General features: G+C 61.0%; 1 protein-coding gene across 2 annotated transcripts in view; it reads left to right on the plus strand.

Moving 5' to 3' along the window:
* The window catches only part of THRA (thyroid hormone receptor alpha), a 48,314-nt gene extending 36,703 nt beyond the window's left edge, over nt 1-11,611 (plus strand). For both annotated transcript variants that reach the window (XM_038385192.2, XM_038385191.2), the window contains 4 exons: nt 645-850; nt 2,310-2,456; nt 2,690-2,948; nt 3,667-11,611. In XM_038385192.2, coding sequence (XP_038241120.1) covers nt 645-850; nt 2,310-2,456; nt 2,690-2,948; nt 3,667-3,917 — 863 coding nt within the window. In that variant the 3' untranslated portion in view covers nt 3,918-11,611. The remainder of the gene's footprint in view (nt 1-644; nt 851-2,309; nt 2,457-2,689; nt 2,949-3,666) is intronic.
* Nucleotides 11,612-11,967: the final 356 nt, after the last annotated feature.

Consider the following 11,967-nt stretch of genomic DNA (forward strand, 5'->3'; position numbering starts at 1 on the left):
TCCAAGGCCATGGACGTGGGGGGAGGCAGCGCATGGCCAGGCTCACTCGCCCGGTACTGGAGCAGCTACTGCGGTCCCTGCTACAGGCCTGTCTGGGGGCCGTTTCCCCAGGTCGGGTGCCTGCCGGGAAGGGGGACCCTGGACCTGCCTCCATTGCTAGCCCCCCCCCTTCCAGCCACAAGCCAGGGGGCTGTAGCGGGCACCGTGGTGGGGGGCAGCTGCAAGGGCAGCAAGGGGTTAACGCCAGAGGGGTGGGGTTGCAAGTGTGAAACAATGACACGTATTTCCCCCCCCCCCACGGTGTGGGGTGTGAGGGGAGAGTGTGGGGAGGGATGGTGGGCGGTGACCACCCTCAATACCCATGAAGGCAGGTGGGACAGAGCCCCCAGAAAGGGGCCCCACCTGTGGGTAGCCCCAGGCCCCTAACCCCGCACTCGTGTCACTTGGAACGTGGCATCGGGATTCCCCGCCCAAGACGCGGGGTGCCCCTTCTGCCCATTGAAAGGCTCCCCCAGAGCCCTTGCTGCGGCTCCCTGGCCAATTGCCTGGAGCTGAGCTGGGATTGGACGGGTCAGGCCCCGCCCCGGGTGCTCAGGCCCCGCCCCCGGTGCTCAGGCCCCGCCCCCTCTGCGTGCTGCCCCCAGTGGTGCTGGATGACTCCAAGCGGGTAGCCAAGCGGAAGCTGATCGAGGAGAACCGGGAACGGCGGCGCAAGGAGGAGATGATCAAGACCCTGCAGCACCGCCCGGAGCCCAGCGCCGAGGAGTGGGAGCTGATCCACGTGGTGACGGAGGCGCATCGCAGCACCAACGCCCAGGGCAGCCACTGGAAACAGAAGCGGAAATTCCTGGTGAGCGCCCGGACCCGGACACCGCGCCTACGCCCGCCCCGCCCATATGCCTGCTCACCCTGGGGGCAAGCCACGGTCGCTGAGCATGCACTCGCACCAGCATCCCCGGGCACCACGGGCAAGCCCTGCCCGTATGCCCCCTCGCGGGCGTGCAAGCTGCCATCATGCGCGCACGTGCTCACGTGCCCTGGCAGAGCTGTTGCATCACTGCAAGGAGCCGGCAGTTTGCAGGAGACACTTTGATCCCACCCCTGTGCCCTGGCCGTGGCCGGTGTCTGTGCAGCCCGTGTGTGGGACCCGTCCTGCTCCCCTTCCAGTGTGGGAGTGAGGTCCCTTTCCCGTTGGGCTCAGAGCCTAGAGATCATGGTGATGGGCCCTTTAGAAATCTCGCAGTACGACACTGTCCTCTCCAAGTGGGTGCCAGATCATAGAACACTAACCTGAGCCCGTCCTCTCCCCCTGGCTCTGCGAGGCCACCTATGACCCACCCATCCTCTGTCATGGGGACAGGGCGACCCTCCGGCTCTGTGCTCCACTCAGCCTTTGCTGAGCCCAGGGAGCTCATATGGGCCAGTTGGGATAGAAGGGGAGTCTCAGGATGCAGCTGTTGGGAACTGGGCTGACACTCGGCAAATTCATTTCAGACGTGGGTCACCAAAGCGCTGCCAGATGGGGGCGCCCTCCCAACTCTGCTGACCTAGGCTGGGTCTAGTGGGTTGGGGCCGGGGGCTGGGAGCTAGGACTTCTGGGTTCTCTCCCCAGCCCTGTTGCTGGCTCAACACCTTGGAGAACGAGCCCGATTCCATTCAGGCTCTGGTGCTGGCTGTGGGGCAGTGCCCAGAGGTCTGGCTGGAGCTCAGATGGGGTGGGCAGAGGCTAATCCCAAAACCTGCAGCGCAGGAGAATGATGGGTCCCCCCGGGAGCGAGTGGAAGAAAACCCAGCCCCCCTCCAAAGGGCTCATCCATGCCCTGGTCCTGCCTCACGACCTGGCCCCTGCAGCTGCCAAGGGGTTAATGCCGCCTCATGTGGGTGAGCGAAGGGCACAGTTCTGAGTGGGGAGGCTGGGTGTCCCACAGCCCCCCTCCTGCGCCGGCCAGGGTTCGGCTGCTGAGGGGGCTCCCTCTCCTGGCCACAGCCCCTTGGGGTCATGGGAGAGACAAGGCACGGGGGAGAGGGTGCCAGGACTCCTGGGTTCTCTTCCTGGTTCTGTGCCCTGGGCAAATGGCTCCCTCTCTTACCCTGTCCCCCCCCTCACCTCTCCCATAACCTGGCCAAAAGGGGCCCCGATGGAGGCTGCTCCCCCCAGCCTGCCTGGGGCCCAAGAGGACTAGCCCTGAGCCCCTCTCCCAGGGTGGGGGGCAGTGGGGGCTCAGGCAGGGAGGAGGCTGGGGAGAGGGGTCCAGGCAGCGCACTTGGTAGGCCAGCTCCCTGACGGACTCTCCCGGCCTTCCCCACAGCCCGAGGACATCGGCCAGTCGCCCATGGCCTCCATGCCTGACGGGGACAAGGTTGACCTGGAGGCGTTCAGCGAGTTTACAAAAATCATTACCCCAGCCATCACCCGCGTGGTGGACTTTGCCAAAAAACTGCCCATGTTTTCAGAGGTAGGCGGGGGCAGGGGGAGGGTGGTCAGCAGGGGAGGGGAGATGGGTTGAGTGGGGGGCAGAGACTTGAGGAGGGCAGAGAGGGGGTTAAAAGCAGGGGGGACGGGGAGGGACAGGGCCTGGGGGAGGAGTCCAAGGGGGGAAGTGGGCGGAGCACGGGGCAGCCGAGGGTCTCTCCCGCCCCTGCCCTCCCCCCCGCGTGTCTGACTCCCCCTCTCCCCGCCCCGCGGCAGCTGCCTTGCGAGGACCAGATCATCCTGCTGAAGGGCTGCTGCATGGAGATCATGTCGCTGCGGGCGGCCGTGCGCTACGACCCCGAGAGCGAGACACTGACGCTGAGCGGCGAGATGGCCGTCAAGCGGGAGCAGCTGAAGAATGGCGGGCTGGGTGTGGTGTCCGACGCCATCTTCGACCTGGGCAAGTCGCTCTCCGCCTTCAACCTGGACGACACGGAGGTGGCGCTGCTCCAGGCCGTGCTGCTCATGTCCTCAGGTAAGGGCCAGCGGGGGGCAGCCGCCCCCTCACCCACTGGGCCCTGCTGCTGGGGAGGGATATTCCCATCATGCACCTGGCCACATGGCCGATGCTGCCCGTGGGGCTAGGGGGTGGTTCCTTCCTCCCCTTGTGAGCTCAGCTGAGATCTCCATGACCTGCCCCCGCCCCCCCCATCAGCTTCCCTTGCTGGGGTCCCCACGCGCTCGCTGCAGGGATGCACCAGCTCAGCATCTGTAGGGAGGGTGAATCGCCCGCTGCTTGTGCCCGCTAAGAGCGCCAGGGGAGAGGCCCAGGGCACAGGAGACAAAGCCCCCCGGTGCAGTCAGTGAGCCCAGAGCCGGAGCCATTGCTCAGGTATCAGAGAGAGCTGGAGACAGAGAGCTTGTGGTGGGGCCAGGTGTCTGGCTAGATGGGGGCAGGGAAGAGTAGATAGCGGGTAGTTGTGGAGATGAACAGATAAAGGAGCATCTATGGAGTGGAGATACGGGGTAATGATGGGACTGAATAGCCAGATGGGTGGGTAGGTAGGTTGGGGGGGTCATTGGAGGGGTTGGGGGGCACAGGGGAAGAGGTGGGGAGGGAGGGGTGGATAGAGGGGGCATGGTGGGGGGTTTGGATGGAGGGGGGCAGATAGTTAGTGGTAGGCACGGTGGGACCCTCGGGCAGAGGCTGCGTTGCCCCCGGCCCCTCTGACGCCCGCCCGTCTCGCCCGCAGACCGCACTGGGCTGTTGCGGGTGGAGAAGATCGAGAAGTGCCAGGAGACCTACCTGCTGGCGTTCGAACACTACATCAACTATCGCAAACACAACATTCCCCACTTCTGGCCCAAGCTGCTGATGAAGGTGACCGACCTGCGCATGATCGGAGCCTGCCACGCCAGCCGCTTCCTGCACATGAAGGTGGAGTGCCCCACCGAGCTGTTCCCACCCCTCTTCCTCGAGGTGTTTGAGGATCAGGAAGTCTAGGGTGGGGGGAGGGGAGGGGGCCAGGGGGCGGGGCCAGGACTCGGGCAAGAGCCCCGCCCCCAGCCCCTCGTGGACACGTTTTACTTGGTTCTTTTTCGTTTTGGTTTGTTTTTCTAAATATTGCGCGTGGGTGTCAACCGGCAGTGCCGCCCCCGCCCCCCGCCCCGTGGAGGGGGTGGGACCATGGGGGCAGGGCTGCTGTCGGGGTGGGGGGGAGGGGCAAAACTTTTCAAAAACCACACAAAACATGGGCTTGGGGGGGAGGAGTTGGATTTGGAGTAGCAGGGGAGGATAAGTGGAACCTGGATCTCCTTTCCTCTGAACCCCTCAGTTATGGGGGTGTGGGGGGGTGGATACGTAGCCCTGATTTCCACCCAACTGCAGGATGAACCCCCCCACACACAGTATTCTCCGTCCCATCACCTCCCTGGCACTGGGCTCAGCTGGCACCTCACGGCTCCCCCCAAATAAACCTCTCTCGTTCCACGGACTTTATGAATTTTGTTTGTTTGCACAGGACAGTCCCAGACGTCAGAGCGTTTGTTTCCTTTATTATTTCCTTAGGTGATTTTGTTTTTGTTCTTTTTAGCATTTATTCCCTCCCTGAGAGGCTAAAATATTAACTAACTGCACTTTGAGAAGAGAAAAGCTATTAAATTATTAGCGGGGAGAACCTGGGCACAGGGAGAGGGGTTGAGGTTAGGAGGGGGGGGTTCAGGCCACGGAGCCGAGCATGAACGACAAATGCACTTTTTTTTATTAAAAGACAAAACTCCAGCGGGAAATCGCTGGCTAGATTCCCAGGGGTGCCTCGATTTCCCATCGAACTACCGGGCGCGAAGCCAGGGTGCCAGCTGAACCCCATGCCAGGGTTGCAGGGTTGGGCCACCGGAGAATGTCAGCTCCCTGCCACACTGGAGAATCGGGGCTCCGAGGTTTGGCTGTCAGGTCCCTTGCCCTCTCCCCACCTCCCCCGCAAAAATCCGCCACTTCGGCCCATCTACCTCTTAGGCTGGATGGGGCAGGCAGGTCTGTCCTGACACCCCAATCCCCCCAGCACACCCACCTCTCCCCCAGTGCAAGAGCCTGCCGAGGGCTGTAGTGCCGACACTTTCCCGAAGGTGAGGCAGCCATGTGCAAGGGAGAGGGGCTTCAGCCCGCAGGGGTTGGGGGCTGTGCTGGGGGCGGGAAGGGAGATAAGAGCTGGTCAAAAAAACTGGCTTTTAACAATCTCTCGCAGGACAATTTGGTTTTCCTTTGAGCCGTTTTTTTCCTGCAGAGAAGCTCCCCGCGGAAAGTTCGGATGCTTCGTTGGCAGAACAAACACCAGAAAACTTAAAGAACTGAATTCGGAATTGTGCCTCCGGGGAGTTGTGGTTTGGGGGCCTCGAGCTCCCATTCATCTCTATGGGATGGACTCTCTGGTCGGACTCCATCTCCCATGATGCACCATGGCCAGAGGCTCCCATGGGGCACCCCTTGCCCAAGAACAGTGACTGGGGCATCATGGAGGATGGAGTCCAGCCCAAGAAACCAGCCCCCGGGGAGGAGAATGGGAGTGTGAGGCATCTGAACTACAACTCCCATCAGGCAGCATGGTGCCATTTTGAATGGAAATATTGCGGTTTTCAATATTTTGCCAAAAAGTCATAATTTTCTGTGGGGAAGTTGCCTATTTTCTGACCAGCTCTGCCTGGGCAGCTCCCCCCTGGCCAGGTCCCTGCCCCTCCAGTGGCCTGTCTGTCTCTGATACCCCCAGGGCAGGGAACATCTGCTCATCACCTCCGACAACGTGCCCCCGAGAGAACCCCTTGCTCAGCAAGGGGCCAGGGAGGACCATTCGCTGAGCCCCACCCACGCCGCTCCCCATGGGGCCCATGCTTTTAATGGGTCGGTGCCCGCCCTCAGCACGCGCTTTCCACGGGACGGCCCCCTCCCCGCCACCGCTCACTGCACTAATGCTGTCAGTCGTCTGCCCTGTATTGGCCTGCAGCATGTGCTCTCCTGTCCCCCCAGCTAGGCCGTCCCAGCCAGCACTGCCATCCCAGTGCCTAGCTCTCCTCACCACCTCAAAGCCTTGATTCTCCAGGACGCAGGGGCGCGCGAGGGGAAGGAGGGATTGGGGAGCCCTGGAAAATGGCACTTATTGGGCACAGGGGCCGGGAGTTCCCCTTTCTAGGCACGTGGGGGAGTTAGGGACAGGCCAAGCCAGGGCAGCTCCATTGTACTGGGCCCGGGGTCGCTTTTTGGTTGTCTACGCGCCCGCTTGACATCCTGATCCCTCTCCTGCCACCGCCACCCCAATTCCTCCAACAGCCAGGGCCCCGTGGTCGCCAGGATGGGCCGTGCACACTCCCTGCTGTGCTCGGGGATCCCCCTCGCCCACCGTCACCTTTCATGTCCCCAGCCCGGGGCCCACCCGCACTGAGAAAGCACGAGGCATAGGAGACACGTCATACCTGAGCGGCAGGCGTGTTTAGACCCGGCTCACCCCTGGGGTGCCACCCGTGCGTCTCCGATCACAGCTTGGCTGGGCCCCGCGTGTTTAACCCTGCATTGGCTGATGCGGCTTCCCCAGTGCAGGCGAGGTCACGGCACCGCCTTTTGGGGACTGCACCCGAGGCAATGGAATAAACCACCCCACCCACCCCCGCAGCCTGACAGCAGCCATGGGGGGGGCGCCGACACGACCCATCTTTAAAGCTGAACCAGCAGAACTGAGCCTCAGCCGAGAGCAAAGCGAGCGCGAGAAGCGGTGCTTGTAGCAAGGAGCTGCCTGTCCCTCTGCACTTAGCCAGCCCCGTGGGCTGTGGCCCGCCTGGCTCTTCAGTTTCTCCTCCGCTGCTTTTTCCTTTTCTTTCTTTTAAAGCGGGGGGGATAACAGTCGCTGAGGAATTTAAACCGCCAGGGGGCAGATCTAAGGCCCAAAGGGCGTCAGACTTTCTGGACTTTTCAAATTTCACTCCTTATGTGGAGAAGCTGCACTCACTTACCCCTGCCTGTAGGGGGCACTTACTGGTAGTCAGCCACGCTTTGACCCCCCCATGCACCCCCGTTTCCCCAGCTGTCTGTCCGCAAACCCCCACCTGATGATTTGCGCCTTGTATTTGTATCTATCCGTCTATATCAATATCCAGTGGAGGGAGTTCGTTTTTAAGCTTTTCCTTACCCGTTTTAGGGCGTGAATTTTCTTTTTCTTACCTCAGTCGAGAGGCCAACGGGGGTGGGGGGGCAGGGGCTGCTCCACGGCGCGGGGGATCGGCTTATTCTGAATGTACCGTTTAAGGTTCAGGTCTGGGTGAGGAGAGCCACCGCAGGGTTAACGCCGCTCCGATTTAAGCTAATATATATATATATATATATAATTATATATATAAATTTTTTTAATTAAAAAAAATCTTTTTACGGGTTATTTTACAAAAAAAAAAACCACACACCTTTTGTGGTTGGTTGTTTTGATCTGATAGCGCTTGGCCGACGTAAAGCTTGGTGTGCTGGCCAGGGGCCCAGCGACCGCCGTGAACCCAGCTGTGGTGGGTGTAGGCCGAGGAGCTGTCCCGTTAGCGTTATGACCAGGGTGCTGGAGCCAGCGGCAGCCATGGAAGGAGTTGATTCTTTGCGAGGAGGAGGTCTTTGGAGCCCCCTTTGGTATTAGCCTCGTCTGTTGCAGTATATTCCCAGAGCAACCTGTGTTTGGGAGAGATGGAGACGCGAGGGCCCGGCACCCACAAAGGGCCCAGGTTTTCCAACAATCTTGGCACCGAGCGTAGCGGGCTCCGTGGAAAACCTGGGCCCAGGGGTGGGTGCCGCATGCTTGGAGACGTGGCCCACTCTGTACAATATAGGAAGACGTTTCCCTATCAGATACTCTGGCTTTCTATAATCGGTCCCACCCTGCCCAGGGTGGTGTGAGCTGCAGTATCCCAGCCCGTTACCCAGCGTTGCCGGCTCTCCTCCCACTAGTTGATGCTTTTCATAAAGCCCCAGCTCCCGGAGTCATGGAGTTAGGGGAAAATTTCAGTTTTCATTTAAAAAAAGAAAAAGATTTTTCTCTTGGGTGATTGCAGAGAAAAGCTAGATACCAGGAAGTGAATGCAGCTTGGAGGGCAGGGAAAAGGGACCCAAATTGGATGAGTTAATAAAACAGCTCCAGTTTGAATGCTTGGGGCTGGCAGTTGGCTTCAGAACCCGGCAGTCTCTTCCCCGCCTGGCAGCACTCCAGCTTGGCACCAAGTGGCTGGCAACGGGCACAGCATCTTCAGCTGTTCCTGGTCTGTGCTGGAGGAAGGGAGCTAAAAATGGGTCAAATCGGGGCTGGTTCTGATTTCTGCAAACCCTAGGGGAAAGGCTAGTTCTGATCCAAACTCCCAGTGTAGGGGGAGGTGGTTCTGATTCTGGGGCCTCCCTATAAACCCGTGGAAACGCTGGGACTCCTGCAAGCTCTCCTGGCCCTCCTAGGCTCCCCTCCTCCTCCGGGTTAAAGCTGCAACCCGGGAGCCCTGATTGTTTCCCAGCAGGAACGCTATGGGGGGCTGGGGTAGTGCTTATGAGTGGGTGTGGGGGCAGCTCCAATAGCGACTGTCCCCTCGCCTCATTGTCTGATCACAAGGTTACACATGGTGTCCCCCCCATCACACCACCCAGGGTGGGCGCTGCTCCCCAGTCCCTGCCCACGTTCTGCAGCCGCTCACTCCAGGCAGGCTCCGGCATCAGACAGGTCAGTTCAGAGACAACGGGGCTGCTGAGTTGGGGGTGGGGCGTGACCTCGTCTCTTTGCACTATTAGTGCAAAATGTCTTAAGCTCCTAGGAACACTGTGAAGTCCCAGTCCTGAGGAAACACGCTGCCCTGCTTACCTCCGCTCTGCTGAGCAGCTTGTCTAGGAAATAGGGTTTGGGGCAGGGGCGGGACGGAGGTCAGGAATCTTCAGCCTCCCCTGGTCCTTTCAGTTGCTTTGGTCTCTGAGGGCGGGGAGGGGATGGGGATCCGGGTGTTTGAGCAGGTCCCTGGCCGTCAGCAGTGCCAGCTGGCAGGGCCTTCAGCTAAGCCTGATGCCCAAACACTAATGCGCAGAGCTGGAGGGGCTGTCGAGGAAGGCTCTAAATTTGGCCCCCTTTGGCCCCCCTCACCTGGTATGAGACCCCCCTCAGCTGGCCCCTCCCCCTCCTAGCCTGGCACAGGACTGGGGCACAGTTCTGGCCGGTTCTGCAGCCTGACCCTGCCAGAGGTGGTGCCGAAGGCCCAGGGGACAGGGGAGTTGTCATCCCCACTGCTCAGGGAAACGGCACCCAGACCTGGAGGGGGGCGGACGGCAGGGCCTTGACAGGGTCCTGCTCACAGTGGTGGAAGGGCTGGGCCGCTGGCCTGGTCCCTATTGCAAACCCTGCAGCGGGGGGGGGGGAATTGTATTGGTTTGTGTGTGTGTTTGCACGTGTGGTGTGCATGTCTGTGTTTGCATGTGGGCCCGTCTCTGTGCGCATACACTTGCGTCTGTGATTCTGCGTGTGCGCTAGTCTGTGTATGCACGTGTGCAAGCATGGGGGTGTGTGCGCCCAGGTCTGGACATGTGTGTCTGATTGCACATGCATCTGACTGATCACCTGATGTGCTCGCTGCCCAGTGCCATTTCTTCTCTTCTCCTCGCAGCTTTCCCGGGCACCCGGTCAGCTGCTCCAGCCCCTCCACCACTCAGACTCCCACTGTGGCTTGCTCCCCTTGGCAAAGGCCATACCCCTCTGCCTTGGCCAGCCGGAGGGGCACTGCTGGGCTGGCATCCAGCCAGCATCGCTCTTCTTGGGGGCTCGGGTGTGCGAGGCTTGCGGGTGTGAGCAGGTCTGTGTACGCACTGGTGGGTGCTGCGTGCTGTAGTGTGTGCTACACCTACATATCCCTGCACCCCCCACTGAGACCCCCAGCCCCCAGGGCTCAGCTGGGCCTGCCAGTGGCTATGCAGCACTCAGGGTTAGAAGGGGATAGTGTGTGGGGGGGGAGTCCCCTGGAGGATAGGCATCCCCTGCCCTATCCCGGGGGGGGTCACCCCCAGAGAGAACCCAGCAGCCACAAAACTGAGCCCCGCTCTGCCTCCTGTGGGGCCAAGCCCTTTGCCGGCCCTGGAGGGCAGGGAGGTGCTTAGCCCCCGCAGGGGAATGAGGGAGCTAAGACCCTCCAAGCAGGGTCAGGGAAGCTCCTTGCGGGTGCAGAAAGGAAGATCAGTGACCATCTCCCAGGCCCCTCCCAGTTATGCGGGCAGCACTCTGCCCCTATGCATGCCCCCTCAAGAGCTGGGCCCCAGTCCCCCTGGACAGCCAGTCTGGTGGGGGGGGCTTGGCCTGGGGGTACACCTGCTAAAACCACCCCCACCCTGACAACCTCCCCTCTTTCCACCATTGCAAAGGGGAAGGGAGTCTGCAGGAGCCTTCAGACAAATCCATTCCCCAGGGGCACTTCCTGGCCAACCCCTCCCTCCTGGGCAAGGTGTGACTCCCCCCCCCATTCCTGGGGAAGGGGCCTCAGGCATTCAGGGCTCAGACAGGCTGGGGAGAGGTGCATTGAGGGAGCTGGGGGAGGTGGCTTGTCTTGTGTAAAGCGCCCCCAGCAGTGGGAGCCACGACTTCACTCCTGGGGGATGTGGGGGGGTGGGGTTCAGTGCCAGCCACCTGTGCGTGTGCACACCCCCTGGGCACAAGCGTGTGCACACACACACACACACACACACACCCTGGGCACATGCACTGGCATGCGCATATACACACACACACACATACACCCTCTGCCAATGGGGCCGGGCGTGGCTGGGTCCCACCCTTGCGTGATACCCCAGGTTTGTGGCTGGGGTCCATGCTGCCTCCTGCTGGCTGTGGCCGTGTCTAGCTGCTCCCCTGGGGCGGCTCCCTGTCATATCTGTTGGTCTCCGTTGCAGTTACACATCCAGTGTCACTATCTCCCCGTCTATCTCTGCTCCCAGAGCCCCCCCCCCAGCCCAGCCACGCAATGGGCAGACTGTGGCATGACACCCCTGGCCCCCCCAGACTCCCTGCTTGGGACTGAGGGCTGACCCCCAGTGGGGACCCTATTTATGTCAGAGGCAGCCTGTGCCCCCCCACCATGTTCCCACATCCTCCCCATCAGTATTTGGTCACCAAACACATACCTCCTAGCTTCTGGAGCTGGTACCTTCCCCCCCACACACACTAGCACTGCGGGGGGGGGGGAATGGGAGGGGAGCAGCTTCAAATCCAGCCCATCTCTAGAGACCGTGAGCTTGCTTGGCGCTTTTGGGGGGGGTCCCTTCCCTGCTGTGTCCAGTCATTGAGGGGGCCTTCCCCCCAGCCCATGTACTATGCATTGTGGCTCCCGCCCCGCGGCTGCGGTGGTGTGGAAGGGTAGTGGCAGGAGTTACTGAATGTATGTCGGTGTTTGGGTCTCGGTGCATTGGGGGGGAATGGGGGCTGGGGCAGGGCAGGGAGACCACCCTCCTTCCCCTCCCATGTATCCCTCCGTGCCCCATGGGGGAAGGTGTCGGGCGGCAGAGAGCTGCTGCTGTACATGACAATCACAGTGTCTGTGACGTGCGATTTTAAACCCTTTGTGTTTTTGGTCAGGATTTTAAAGAAAGATATTTTTATGGTAATTGTTGCTGGTCTATTTTACTATATATTTATGTAATAAATATATGATGAAAAACAACCCACCCCACCCCCACCGCCCCGCTGGCCTCTGATTTCTATGTCCAGCCCAGAGGGCAGGGTGGGTGCCCCATCACTGCAGGAGGCTGCAGAGTTTGGGATGAGTGTTCGGGGGCAGGGCCGTGGGGCGCTGCCCCCTCAGAGGGATACCTGAGCCAAATTGGGGCCGGGGGGGGGGGGTTCCAGCCTGGTGCTATGGGTCATAGGGGCGCTGCAGCTTGCCCTGGGGGCAGCAGTCACCTGGCAAAACAGGCCTGCACTGCTGGGGCATATGGGGGGCGGGCAGGGGCGCATCTGTGCATTTAGAGCAACACTTTGGTCCTGGGCCACCCCAGCCCGCCTGCGGCTCTGCCTTTGGCCGTGGGA

This window comes from Dermochelys coriacea, chromosome 27 (assembly GCF_009764565.3).
Source record: "Dermochelys coriacea isolate rDerCor1 chromosome 27, rDerCor1.pri.v4, whole genome shotgun sequence".
NCBI classification, from domain to species: domain Eukaryota; kingdom Metazoa; phylum Chordata; order Testudines; family Dermochelyidae; genus Dermochelys; species Dermochelys coriacea.